The following is a 14395-nucleotide window of genomic DNA, read 5'->3' as shown; positions in this document are numbered from 1 at the left end:
GATCCATGATATCAATGGATAGGGAAATTATCCAAAAAATCTCAATTTGATCGTACTTTTTCCAATTCCGTCATAAAATATTTAATTTCGTCAATCGATTTAAACCTTTTCACATCTTTCCAATTTAATTTATTCATCCATTTTCATCGAAAATCGTGAATGTAAACGTTGATTGCCTTACGTGACACGGCCCTTTTTTACTTATTACTTCCCTTTCATTTTTGTTTTTACCCTTTTTTTTCCCCTTCGCACGTCACTGCCAAGGGCCGCCCTCACCGGCCTCAAGCAAGGGTTGCCCTCACTGGCCCCAATAAGGATCGTCCTTGTCCGAGTGGGCAACGACGCCCTTGCTTGGGTAGGTGAGGGCAACCCTTCGTCAAATCGGCGAGGGCGACCCTCGCTAGCCTAGGGTGGGCATCCCTCGTTCGAGGCCGGCGACCTCCATGGGCAATCAATGAGGCCTGGCAATGGAAAAAAGGGAAAAAAACAAAAGAAAACGAAAATAGAAAAATAACCTAATAAACTAGAAAAAATTCAAAAATCATTATAAATCATTTACGTCAAGACTGATCACATATGACAAATGGTGTCTCATCAGTAATTTCCTCTCAAAATTATCCCGATAAGCTCAATTGGCAAGACGTAAAAATGCATATAACTCAATTAATAAAATTAAAAAAGCTTAGGATTGATGTAAAAAAAAAAAAAGTACAACAAGTTTAGGATTTTTTGGACAATTTTCCCATCGGATCTCATTAGTTAGAAATTTACATAATTAAATGGGTTTCCCAAAAGAGAGATCCAATATGAGATGATATAATATAAGCTAATTAATAATACTTCTTATTCCACCGTAATATGTCACCGATTAGGTTTAACTTTAATCCATTTCTCTACATTTATTATTACGTCCATCCCATGAAAAGGGTGGCGGAATTTTTGGCGCCATCGACGTGGTCGAGTCTGTCACTTACCCGCACTTAACGCCCGCCACGTCAACTCTTGCGCAAGGGCACTTATGTCATTTTAACTTTTTCTAGTCAGAATTTTTTTTTTTTTTTGGTCGGATTTCTAGTCGGATGTCGTTAGGTAGAAAATTTCGGGAAGAGGGATCAACTCTCCGACAAGCTACCTGCCTTAATGCCCAATAAAAATAAAAATAAAAATAAATAAAAGGTTGTAATGATAATGGGTTGCTTTTAATGGATACCTAATTACTTGTAAAGCGACCAAATAAAAATAAATTTCAATTTTTCAATTTATTATTTCCGGAGTAATAGTAACTATCAATCGGCAGAAGTTTTTTATTTTTTTGATGACGTCACGGTCCGACGTGGCCTTACTGACCGGACAAAGCAGGGCCTTATCAATTAACTAATTAGTTTAATGTAGTTATCTTTTTTTTGGTCAGAGCAGAAGTTTAGTTAAGTTATTAGGTGGCATGAAATCCGATGATGGAGAGCAGCTGGTGGATTGGGAATCCAGCGGCTGGCGTTGCCGGTTTCTCGATTATTTTCTGGTTTTCTAATGCAAACTAGGGTTTTTTGTTTTTTGTTTTTTTTTTGTAGATAGCTTGATATTCCATGAAGTCTTTGCTAGCAAAATAGAGTCTGAGCAACTGAAAGAGCCCATAATTTTTTAAAGGAACAAATCCCATAATAACTTAAAATTATTTATATTTTATGGCCCATAACAGACTATTATTCTCACAATTAAGGGTTTAACGGTTCGGTTCGATTCGATTTTTCAAGAAAATCGAACCGGACTAAATTATTAGGGTACAAGCTCGAACTGAACCGAAATCTCGCCCTGAAGTGAATATGAACCGAACAAAAAAATCCGGTTTGGTTCTGTTTTGTTCAACTTGATTTTTTATTTTTTCTATTTTTCTTTCTTTTATTTTTTTTCTTTTTTGGTTCGGTCTAGGTGAGGGTCGTGCCCTTTTCCCAAAAAGGGAAAAAAATAAAAATAAAAAATTATACTTTTGGAGATCTTCGGTTGAATTTGATTAATCAAATCGAATTGAAATAATCGGACTGGAAAAAAAGGATTGTTATTTTTTAATTATTTGAATCAAAAATCATTGCTGAATAGAAATGCATGAAATTTTCAGTTCAATTCGATTATGTTTCGGTTCGATTTTCTAGTTCGGTTTTGACACCCCTACTCATAGTAGATTAAAAATATGTGGCTTGAGCATTTCTCTTTCCCACAAAATTTCACAGGCGATTCAATTTTCTTGACGATTCAGTTGGGGGTGCCGGGAATTCCCGTGTGGAATTTGAGAATCAAACGGCGGAAAAACCAGATTTACCAAAAAGAAAAAGGAAAAGTCGGATCTGCCAATCCAACTGGCATTCTGTACGTACGTGGATTGCTGCATTCTTAGGTTTGCCACCTAAGAGTAGTTGAATTCGGGAAAGTGGTCATGGCGGCCGGCTGACCCATTCGAAAATTCTGTACGAAATTGTCCACGTGGCCTTTTCTTTCGAAAAGGCTAAGGTTTTGCCCTAAAGAAGAAATTCCAAGTTGGTGTCCAAGATGTTTCCTCTTACAATGAGTTGAAGAGAGATTTGAGATAGAAGCGTCGTCTCGGTTGGTTGAGATGGGCTTTTGCTTGATCGACTGATGAGAGACAAGTTTTTGGGGTAGATCTAACTTTGCTCTGGTGATCTTTGATGGGATTTTTGATCATACGACGTCGTCAAATATAAGAAAATGATATTATAGCTCGTCGAAAGAGAAAAAGAGAACAAGTGGGGTTGTTCCATGCCATTTATGAATTGTGTAGGTTAAGCTCATCTCCATCGTCAATCATGTGGGCCCCATGACGAGACCTCGTAGTCAATGGTTGAGATGACATTGGTCTGCACGATTTAGAAATCATGCCGCAACTTCTCTGATTTCATGAAAGACATCTCAATGGTTAGAACCGTATCGACTAATAGATGAAGGCGATATGCTCCTGAACGACCCGAGATTAATATGTGATTAAGACCGATTAGTTTTGAATCCTTATCAACTCATATCATTAGGTTAATTATCAATTTTTCTAATTATAGTTAGCCGGTGGCATTATAATTTCATGATGTAAATTTAACAAGTATTCTTCGCAAAAAAAACCGTTCCATTTGTCCCATGCAAAGTTAATTACTAAAGAATAATATTCTAATTTTTCACAGTTTGGATCACTTAGAAGAATGAGTAAAAGAATATCTTTTGAGAGTTAATGAGAAATGTGTACCTAAAATAAAGGAGAATGACTTTTTATTTGAAAATCAGAAATCATTTTTCAGAATAGAACTTGACTTTCACCACAAGAAAGCCATCTCGGGTGCCGAGACCTAGTTCCATGGTTGATCGGACCTAGGACCAAGATGGCCCGACCCCGATCCCCATATCTAAATACCTTGCGTCCCAAACACACGACCCCGATTCTCGGGCTTCGGTCCTCGATCCTTTTCTCATAAGCACGTTTTGAAGTTTTTCAATAACAAACATCATCAGACAACTTCGTTTTTGAGATAAGTTCATTTTTCGCGAAACAACAACGAACCGTTCAACTTTTGTTCCAAGTGGCATAATCTTTTAGGTTCTTGCTACGACTAATGGAGGACTCCTCCATGGTCACATCCGCTTGAAGCACAAAAGAAATAAATGAATCCACCGCCAACCAAACTAGAGAGTGTCATTTGGGCCCGTGGGCCCAGAACCGGCCCGTTGACCGGGCCCACGGTTCCAACCCGGAACCAAAACCGTGGGAACCGGCCCGGAACCGCCGGTTCCGAACCGTGAAATGAAAAAAAAAAAAAAAGGGGCCCGTGGGGCAGAGAGCCGTTGGGCTCTACGCCCCCGGGTCCCGCCACCGCCCCCTTTGGGTCGTTGGGAAAATAAAAAAAAATAATTAAAAATAATTTTTGCCTATAAATACATATGCTCCCCCTTTCATTTTTATCACAAATTCTCTAAACAATCTCTCGAATTCTCTCCGAAATCCTCTCAAATAACTCAAATTCTCCCAATTCTCTCAATCCCGACTCAATTCTCTCAATCGGATTTCCGATCAATTCTCTCAAAAATGGCAAGTGGAAGCAGAAATGCTGACAAGGGCATGATGACTATTGGAGATTCCGAGTATCCCATTCCCGAATATGATCCTCGTGAGTATGCATGTTGGGAAGACGACGACGATAATATCAACTATGTCCCGATTTCGAACGTCGAGCACATCCCAACACAAGAAAGTCTTCATCCTCCCACCGGTGTCGAAGAAACGTCAACGGCAAATGAGCCGGAACGGAAGGGCCGAGATAATACATCCGACTTGTGGCTACACTTCGACAAGGTACGTGATGAAGGCGAAGGTAAGTATAATATAAAATGTAAATATTGTTCGCAGACATATAAATTTACGAAAGGAGACGGCTACGGAACATTCCGTTGGCATTTGACGTAAAAACATCCAACGCAAGCGGGGATCGACAATACACAATAACAAATTTCCGGGTACGCCACTTCTAATCATCATCGTTTATTTCGTTTTACTGATGCACTTTATAAACAAACATTAGCTGAATATGTTGCCCTTGATCATGCTCCGTTTAATGCTGGTGAAAATTTTAATATGAAGTATTTGATAAATACTGCGTTGGTTCCGCAAACGCCAATTATTCCAAAAAATACTCTTAAACGTGAAGTTTTTCATCTTTATAAAAAAGGAAAAAAATCTTTAGCAAAATTTTTTGCGGAATTCAATGGACATGTGCATATAGGTAGCGATATTTGGAGTGATCCTTGGCAAATTCATTCTTATATGGGTGTCACGTGTCATTGGATAGGTGACGATTAGACGATTCAAAAAAGACTTATTGCATTCCGAGTTTTTGATGAAAGACATTCGGCTCATAATATTTATAGAATAATTAGGCAAGTTTTAGAAGAATATAATTTAATAAATAAATTATTTTCAATTAGTTTTGATAATACCGCCGCAAATACCGCTTCTATTCCCGAATTAGAAAATATTTGCAAACCCACTTTTGGCGGACAGTTTTTTCACATTAGATGTACTTGTCATGTTTTAAATTTATGTGTACAAGATGGTTTACGAACTCTTGACACTTCTCTCGCCCCAATAAAGAGTGCAATTAAATTTTTATGGAATCGTCCCCATTGTATAAAATTATGGGGAAAATTTTGTAAACAAAATGGGAGAAGGGCAAGAAGATTTCCAAAAGATATTCCAACTCGTTTGAATTCTACGTACGAGTTGCTTCGGCAAACTTTTGAATATAAAAATTTATTATGTATGTTTATTTCACAAAATATTCCCGAAATTACTTTACTTCCTCAACATTGGGACGTTTGCAAGAAAATTTTAGATTTTTTGAAAATTTTTAATGATACTACTAAGACTTTATCTGGTATTTATTATCCTACTACGCATTTATTTTTAATAGAGTGTGTTAATATTGGTAGTGTTTTTAGTGAATATGAAAATGATATCGAATTAGGTCGAACTATTTTAGTAATGTAAGAAAAATGGTTGCATTATTATTTGCAAATTCCTCTTGTCTATTTAGTTGGTATTGTTTTTGATCCACGTATTAAATTAGACGGTTTACAAGATTATTTGAATGTGTATTATCATGATTGTTTACATTTGGAAGATTCAATAGATATTTCAAATATACTAGGAGATGTTAAAGAATCTATAGTAGCATTATATGGAGAATTTTGTAGTAGATATGGTTTAAGTGATTACGGATCTTTACAATCTCACGCCTCACGTAGCGAAGGTGGTAGTTCACTTAGTAGAGGGTATAATATGCTTAAGAGTAGGCAAAAAAAACAAAAAGGGGCAACGAGTAGTATTTCTGAATTAGAAAAATATTTAACCACTTGTTGACACTTAAAATAATCCAAGAGAGACTCGTGACAAGCATGTGAGGAAGCGATAATCAGCTACGGGAAGGAACACCGAAGCAAGGAACGTTTCAATCAGAAAGGTGCCACGTGTCGGGATAAATTCTGGCGCCACTTCCTTCTAGAACAAGAAAAGCGCGCGGAGGGAGGCCACGATCGAAGCGGTTGGCGGTAATCCCCACGAGGTAAACAGAAAAGGCGCGAAGACTAGGAAACCGTCATCCACGTGGCTTATGGAAAAGAGCAAAGCGTGGGGCCAAAGGAAGAAACCGCTCGGCGGTTACCAAAGAGCTTGCCTATAAATACCTCGCAATAGCAAGACACACACACACAACAAATCCAAAACACTTGCATTTTCAAACTAGCTCTTAGCTCTTAACCTTTAGCCTTTAGCCTAGCCTAGCTGTAGTTTTCGGATCCCCGTCGTCGATTCAATTCCGGCGAGTATCATATCCAGAGTTAGGTGTCGTCGATTAGATTCCGGCGTCTACTCATTAGGTTCAGCACCGTCGATTAAATTCCGGTGTTGCACCCTTCACCCATCTTGTCCAAGATTGTCGATTCAATTCCGGTATTGTGTCCTATAATTCCCCGTCCGATCATGTCGATTGAATTCCAGCATTGTGTCCTACATTATCTCCCGATCCTGTCGATTCAATTCCAGGGTCACGTCGAAGTCTGTCACATACTGTTACTATTGCACATTGGGCCGTCGAAGTTGTCGAAAGCCCGTTTGTAACGCGTCCTTTTGTGTAAATTTATTGCATTTGACATTCTCTCTCCAAAACCGACCCAGAACCCCTTTTCGGAAAACGAACGGATTAAGTTCGATAAAAGAGTCTCGCGTAAGCAACCTTCATTGGACCATAGTCAATCCGGGCTTAGAACCAATTACCAGCAAAGCCTTGTCGAGGGATTTTAACGCGCAACACCACTCAATTTGAGTTTCGTGATGCAGAACATAGTACTGATTTCGAAATCCTAAAGTGGTGGAAGAGTCACCAAATCGATTATCCAGTTCTCGCCCTCATCGCTCGTCAGATATTAGCAACCCTTTCTTCAACGGTTGCGGTTGAACAAACATTTAGTGCTGGAGGATTAATTTTGGACTCTCGCCGTTCAAGATTAAGCCCGGACTCTGTGGAAGCTCAAGTTTGTGTCGGCGATTGGACGATGGCGAAATATCGACACCAAGAGTTAGATCGTGAACACGAATTTTTTAGCGATGATGTTGGAGATACCACCGCCACGGGTACCACAACGGGTAGTGACGATTGACGATGAGGTAAGTTGGGGTTCTCAAAGGTAAAAGAACTACATGGGTTTTGATTCTTCTATCCCCAAGAAGATACGTAGGCGCTTAATGATAATTCATTAAGTTCAAGCCCATTCCTTCTCTCTTTTTTTTTTCCCCATATTTTATTACAATGTACAATTTAATTGTATTTTATAATTTATAATTTATTATGTTTATTTTATTATTTATTATTTTAAAAATTAATATTAAAAAAAGAATCGGAATGAACCGCCGGTTCCAAAGCGGAACCGGAACCGGAAGTATACACGGCCGGTTCCGGTTCCACCTTTCGTGGAACCGGGAACCGCCGATTCTCGAACCGGAACCGGCGGTTCCACCGAACCGGCCGTGTATAAACCAAACCCACTTAAAAAGTGGAAATTGCGAGAGGACATTGCCATCCTCGTATCGGTCATTCACCCCCAACACAAGTACGTGCTGACTTGCTGCAACATTATTGACAGTTGGATATTCTCCTTCAATAAAATTTTAACCACCCTCTATGAACTCATGAATGCACATGGAATCATGAATTTAAGATTCAGAATTTCTGAATATTTTGCGTGGATGATTGTTGAGGCGTCGTTCATACTTTCTATTGACAGGAAGGCATGGGATCCCGGGAGCGGCTCCCGAGACGCTAGATGATTATTATAGTTTGAGCCTGTAATTTACTGGTGGTTCGGACTTTGACCCTTGAATATATATTATGTGAATATATAATTTCATTCTCTCGTAATTGATTGCTGTGAAATTCACGACAAACTTAATACCGATCGCGTGTCTAATCTTAACACTAATCGCAGTGAAATTCACATCGAACTTTCGCAAACTTTGCTTGTAGCCGGTGGATATTACACAGCATATATTGGGTGGGGTTTGGTTTGGTGATCCGCCTAACCCCTTCAAGCCAAAGTCAAGATCAAACACTACCGCCCTCTCCCTCCTTCCAAAGCATGGTTGACCCCAGCAAATATGCATGCCGCGTTTAGAATTGCAGATGAATCTTTGCACACATCGACTTTGCGTGGATGATTGTTGAGGCGTCGTTCATACTTTCTATTGACAAGAAGGCATGGGATCCCGGGAGCGGCTCCCGAGACGCTAGATGATTATTATAGTTTGAGCCTGTAATTTACTGGTGGTTCGGACTTTGACCCTTGAATATATATTATGTGAATATATAATTTCATTCTCTCGTAATTGATTGCTGTGAAATTCACGACAAACTTAATACTGATCGCGTGTCTAATCTTAACACTAATCGCAGTGAAATTCACATCGAACTTTCGCAAACTTTGCCGACGCTGGTGGATATTACACAGCATATATTGGGTGGGGTTTGGTTTGGTGATCTGCCTAACCCCTTCAAGCCAAAGTCAAGATCAAACACTACCGCCCTCTCCCTCCTTCCAAAGCATGGTTGACCCCAGCAAATATGCATGCCGCGTTTAGAATTGCAGATGAATCTTTGCACACATCGACTTTGCGTGGATGATTGTTGAGGCGTCGTTCATACTTTCTATTGACAGGAAGGCATGGGATCCCGGGAGCGGCTCCCGAGACGCTAGATGATTATTATAGTTTGAGCCAGTAATTTCTTGGTGGTTCGGACTTTGACCCTTGAATATATATTATGTGAATATATAATTTCATTCTCTCGTAATTGATTGCTGTGAAATTCACGACAAACTTAATACCGATCGCGTGCCTAATCTTAACACTAATCGCAGTGAAATTCACATCGAACTTTCGCAAACTTTTGTGACGCTGGTGGATATTACACAACATATATTGGGTGGGGTTTGGTTTGGTGATCTGCCTAACCCCTTCAAGCCAAAGTCAAGATCAAACACTACCGCCCTCTCCCTCCTTCCAAAGCATGGTTGACCCCAGCAAATATGCATGCCGCGTTTAGAATTGCAGATGAATCTTTGCACACATCGACTTTGCGCTTGGAATGTTACGTGTGACTTTACAATGACTTTTTGGATGTGTTTGTATAATCTGTAATGCAAAATTTAAGGCCCCAAGCGAAGCGGTCTCTTTATAAATCTCCATGGTCTCGGATGGATGACCCGCCTTCGATCGAATCAGAAAGATGTACTTTGTCTAGCGTGAAAGCGAATCCGTGATGCCACCCGACCGTTATACCCCGATAATTTATGAATCTCGATAGTCCAGTGAGAGAGCTGACTCGTGCTTTCGCGTTTTAGTAATTAACAATGTTAACAGATGAAGTATATATTTGAATGACTAACCAAAGATTAATAAGTGATTAAGCCGATAATTTAACAGTTATTCCAGTCGCATGTCTCCAAAGAAGCAAACAAGGCCATGCGAAGTGGCCCCCCTAAATGTTCCTTCCATCCCATGGGAAGGTTAAAGCATACACTTTCCAAATTCCAACTGATTTTCTTCAGCTAGCAAAGATGATTAAAGCTACTTAAGCTTCGTTACTAGTCCTTTTTTTTAAATATTATCCTTAGCTTTCAACAACTCTGCCCTTCTCTTGGAATGGAAAGATTAAGAACTAAAGCGTAGAGTCATCAAGACCCACAAAAATTGTGACCCCCTATCGTTTTCTCCAAGTGCTCAAATTGGACCACGAATGCAACCCTCGATCGCAGTCGAATCTATAATTGAACTGTAGCTATCGGCCCAATCAGGAATCGCTGTAGCAATACGTCCTCTTGGATGTCCCGCAATCTGGCATGCTCCGTGTAATGGTTGCGCTTGCATCATCTGATAACGCGAATACGACAATCGAGGGAGTGATAATAACCCGATTGGAAAGAAGCAAGGTCAGGTCCGTCGAGAGGCAACTGGATAGAATAAACGCAACATTCCGTCTGCACCAAAAGCCATTGGAATGGTGTACGATTCAATTAGAATTAGAACAAAATTAGAGGGGTCGGTGCTTTCCATGTCGCTTCCCTTTTGTTAAGGAGAAGCTTTTCATGTATGCTTGTTACAGTGATGATCGCTTCTCTCGCACTCAAAGCATCCATCACTGGCATTTCTAAAAATACTTTGCAATCCTAGGGACAATAGTGAGAATAGACAATAAGTTCCAGTGAGATAATTTACCAACTCTAAATTTTTTAAATTGTCCAAAATATTTTGACGATTTGTCAATTTAGTCATTTTACCCAATTTTAGCTGGAAATTGATGACGTGGACGCGGAATTTTCTACATGGCAAGGTCGGTGACGTGGACAATTTTATAACTTTTCACAAAAATTTTGAATTTTTGTATATCTTTTGGTTTTTCTCTTTTTATTTTTTATTTTTTTATATCATCGTTTTTCTTCCCCAAAGGGCTGACCGGGGTGGCTGAAGCCTCGATGATCCCTACCGGTCCTTCGAAGGACGATACAAAAAGAAGAGAGTAGAAGTAAACAAAAATTAAAAATACATATAAAAAATTCATAACCTAAAAAAATTGCGAAAATTATTCATGTCAACGTTGGCCGTGCCACATGGAGTGCTGCGATCCCACGTCATCCATATCCAGTCAAAATTGGCCAAAAGGACTAAATTGACAAATATTTAGAAGGCTTATCGCCAAATTGACTAAATTGAAAGGTTTATGATTGAATTGGCTACCATATAATAGGTTTATGACTCTTTGAATAATTGTCGCTTCTTTATTTTGTGATCGGCATGAGGGAAATCTTAATATCTCGAAAACAACATAATTTTCTACGGAGTGCAATGTTTTTTTAATTAGTTTTAGATGTTTTAAAAATATGAAACTTCACAAATTTGACCGCAAGGACTATCCAGCGAAAATTGAGATATAAATCCATCGGTCTGAATTTTAGAGGATCTCGATATCCTCCATACATTGGTCTCTCGCGCACGTATCACAACATTTCGAACAATACCTAAAGGTAGAAATTGATTGTGTTCGTGAGCCTGTTTCTGGATCTCAACTTTATGGAAACAATGCTATCTCTGATACCATTAATTAATTCATGCGAAAATTTTCGAATTCTCTTACATAAATTTTCAAGAAAGACAACCATGAAAGTGTATGTGGTCTAGTCCTCTCGAGTCACATTGATCTTGTTCCCACTGTAATTAGCAAGTGGGATGCAGTTATTATGCTGTGACGCCCGCCAAATCATTAAAAGGATCCATGTGCATGCTCAAACACACAGCCTTTGAGGGCGCCGAAAATTTTGGAAGCTTTTCTTCAGTACATGAAGTCTTGCTCCACGGTTCCGTCGACGAGGTCCGCGATGGTGGCCTTGTCCTTGTCGAAGAAGAGGTCCTGGAGGTTGTGAGGCCCCACGGCCGACGGCGGCCCGTCCCACAGCGCCTTGGCGAACTGCTCGTGGATCTTCTCGGTCGGGTGGAACGAGTCCCACCAGACGTGATCCTCCGGGTTCTCGCACAGCTTGTACTCGGCCTCCTGTTTGCCTCCGCATGTGAAGACGCCGCTGTACGGTCCGGACCCGCAGCAAGCATTCACGCCGTCCTTGAAACCTGGAAAAACCATACAGTCATAGATGGTACTAGGATTAGGTAATTAAGACATGGGTGAACATAGTTTACTGAGATGAAACAAAAATCACAACGTGTATGTACCGTAATTAGAGGGGTTGCTCATCCGTTGGGCAAGCCACTCGAAGAAGTTGGAGTTGGAGTACTTGAAACCTTTGAAGATGTGTTGGAGGCTCAGGAGGATGCCGTTCACGGCATTGTTGTGTGCCTGAGCAAGACCCGAAGCGTCCTCAAAGCAGCCGCCGTCCCCGGCGTTGCTATTGGGGTTTGCCGCTCTAAGCGCCGGCAAACAACCCAGCGGACCCAAGCTTAGGAACCCAAATTTCCTCCCTCCCCTTTTGTATAGCTCCTGGACAGAACAAAAAAAACCCGAAATTGGAGGAGTTCAAATTAGCAATTTGGACATCTATGTGAGCTTGATCGAGTCAGTCGTGTCAAGGGTTGATCGATCAAGGTAATCCAGACGGCGTGACGACATTGAGCGCGCGGCCTATTGTTCGGAGGCATCTACGGTGTCGAAGAGCGAGGAGAAAGCTCACCTGGATCGCGTTTGTCAAGTTGCCGATGACCATGCCGACGAACTCTTCGGGCGGGTGAAGCTGCCTCGTCGCGGGGTTTCCCAAGTAGCCGCCCATGTAGTCGTTGCTTCCGATGCTGATGAAATAAACCGCTTCCGACACGATTTCTTGCGCCCTCATCTCGCCGAATTTCTCGAACAGTTTCTCTCTCACCTTGTCGAAATTCTTCAGTTGTGTTGGAAGATCAATCGCCTAACAACCGAACAAAAAGAGGGTTCGCTCATAAAATTTCAGAGAAATCATCGTTACCACAACATCCGGTTTAAATAAATATGTTTACTAAGAAATTTAACTCTTATGTGATGCGATTAACAACTTGAACAGATGTTCATTAGATTGTGAAATCCACATGGCTCAAATTAATGCGCACTTTGTACTTACTATTATTTGTAGGAAATAAATTGACAACATCATACTTTATAGAACATTCGAAAGTCAAAATTCCACGGTATGGTCGGATTTTTTTTTTTTTATAATCTATCAAAATGAAGTCGGAAATTTTTTATTTTGATAGATTCACACGCTTGTTTTTCTATTTTTTTCTCTCTCTCTCTCTGCTCTTTATTTTCTTAATATTTGTTTGGTTTTTTATTTTCATTTTTGATGACTCAACTTTATAAAACGATATCGCAGTTGACTTGCCAACTAAATTAGGTCGTGTTTGATTTGGCATTTGAGGAGGACCTTTGTATAAATGGAAAAAGGACTTTAAATTATATGGTTTTTTTTTTAAATACAAAGAATGCGTAATAAATTGTAATAGAAAAGTGCATTGAGAATAAACTCTGGTTTAAGTGTTGCTGGAAAAAAGAAATGCACTTATAAGCGACCTTGGTTATTCTTTAAATAAATAAATAAATAAATAAAACTTGAAACTCCAGCGGCGCTCAGGCAACAGGGTGAAAGTAGAATTTCGAAAGTTTAGCGAGAGCAAAATTAAAAAAACGCTCACAATCCAAAGTTGAGCGGGACCTGCATTGGGTTAAAAGCCTTTTCGAAAACTTCAAAAATGCTAGTAGTTCCCGAACGGGCTCCCAAAAATAGCTACAAAACATTTCTACATTTGCCCGAGGATCTTTAGAGCCGAACCAAACCCACCCTTAATAGATCGAAGCTATTATTATACACAAAGAAAGGCCAACCCCATCTCGTGACTATTATGCCCTCGTTATTGAGAGAAACTACAGTCAAGCCATTGTGGCTTGTGTTCTCCAGCACCCACCAACCATCCCACGCTTACTCTTATGACCACTCGCTTGTATTTCATCTGGGTCATCTCCCATTAGGCTTGGGACCCAACGACAAAGTAAAAAAGAGTGCTGACCTGTTCTTGATTGGTTTCCGGAAGAACTCCTCCGCCGCCGGAAGCGAAGTTAACGCCGCGGCTGTAATCCGCCGAGGGCTGCATGAACGGAGGAATCGCCGGCAAATTCGCGTACTCCGCTGCGAAGCAATCCCGAATCGAAATCAAAGAGTTTTTTTTTTTTCCTCCTCAAGGAAAAAGGAATGAAAAGAGGACAAGCTATATGCATGAACATAGGCTACGATATAGGGTACCTATGAAGTCCACGATGACGCGGCCGTTGGAGAACCGGCCAGTCGGCCCGCCGAAGAAGCTGGCCTGGCCGTAGGGCTTGTAGTCGGCGCGGTTCTCGGGGATGGTTTTGATGTAGTTGTTGTTGCCGGTGTCGACGGTGGAGTCCCCGAAGATGAAGAAAGCGGTGTCCGTAGTGTCCGCGGCATCTGTCTGATGGCTGGCCGTGCTTGCAGTTGCTTCCGATTCGAGGGCGGCGGCGGCGACGACCAAAAGCGAGAGAAGAAGAAGAAGAGGAGGAGGAGGGAATCGATGCGCCTTGAGATGAATTGGACTTGCCATTGTGCACCAAAAAGTCAGAAGCTGAAGTTGGTGTTGGGATTTTGGTTCTTTTATTACATGGGGGCTTGGAGCAGGTGTCGAATTCAACGTCATGTGATGTTTATTTATTTATTTTTGTAGATTTTTATATGCTTTTTTATTGAAGAATTTCTCGTAATAATCAACCTAAGTGGGGGACAATCTGCGTGTCTAGGGAAGTCCGTCCTT

At 40.6% G+C, this 14395-nt stretch overlaps 1 protein-coding gene across 1 annotated transcript; it reads right to left on the bottom strand.

Moving 5' to 3' along the window:
- Positions 1-11163: 11163 nt before the first annotated feature.
- Positions 11164-14237, bottom strand: LOC115740985 (GDSL esterase/lipase 5-like). Its single transcript, XM_030674669.2, has 5 exons — positions 13870-14237; positions 13637-13755; positions 12274-12504; positions 11819-12083; positions 11164-11716 (listed from the first exon to the last, which is right to left on the bottom strand). Exons 1-5 carry the CDS (start codon positions 14186-14188, stop codon positions 11424-11426), a joined length of 1227 nt encoding a protein of 408 aa, XP_030530529.1. The 5' UTR covers positions 14189-14237; the 3' UTR covers positions 11164-11423.
- Between the last annotated feature and the right edge of the window lie 158 nt (positions 14238-14395).

Source organism: Rhodamnia argentea, chromosome 4 (assembly GCF_020921035.1).
Source record: "Rhodamnia argentea isolate NSW1041297 chromosome 4, ASM2092103v1, whole genome shotgun sequence".
Taxonomy (NCBI): domain Eukaryota; kingdom Viridiplantae; phylum Streptophyta; class Magnoliopsida; order Myrtales; family Myrtaceae; genus Rhodamnia; species Rhodamnia argentea.
This window is presented reverse-complemented; position numbering and strand designations above follow the sequence as displayed.

Excerpts from the sequence above, each read along its gene's own strand:
- LOC115740985 (XM_030674669.2), bottom strand. The coding sequence starts at position 14,188 with ATGGCAAGTCCAATTCATCTCAAGGCGCATCGATTCCCTCCTCCTCCT. Across the intron at positions 13,756-13,869 it reads CGTCATCGTGGACTTCATAG|CGGAGTACGCGAATTTGCCG; the intron begins GTACCCTATATC and ends ATTGCTTCGCAG. Across the intron at positions 12,084-12,273 it reads ACTTGACAAACGCGATCCAG|GAGCTATACAAAAGGGGAGG; the intron begins GTGAGCTTTCTC and ends TGTTCTGTCCAG.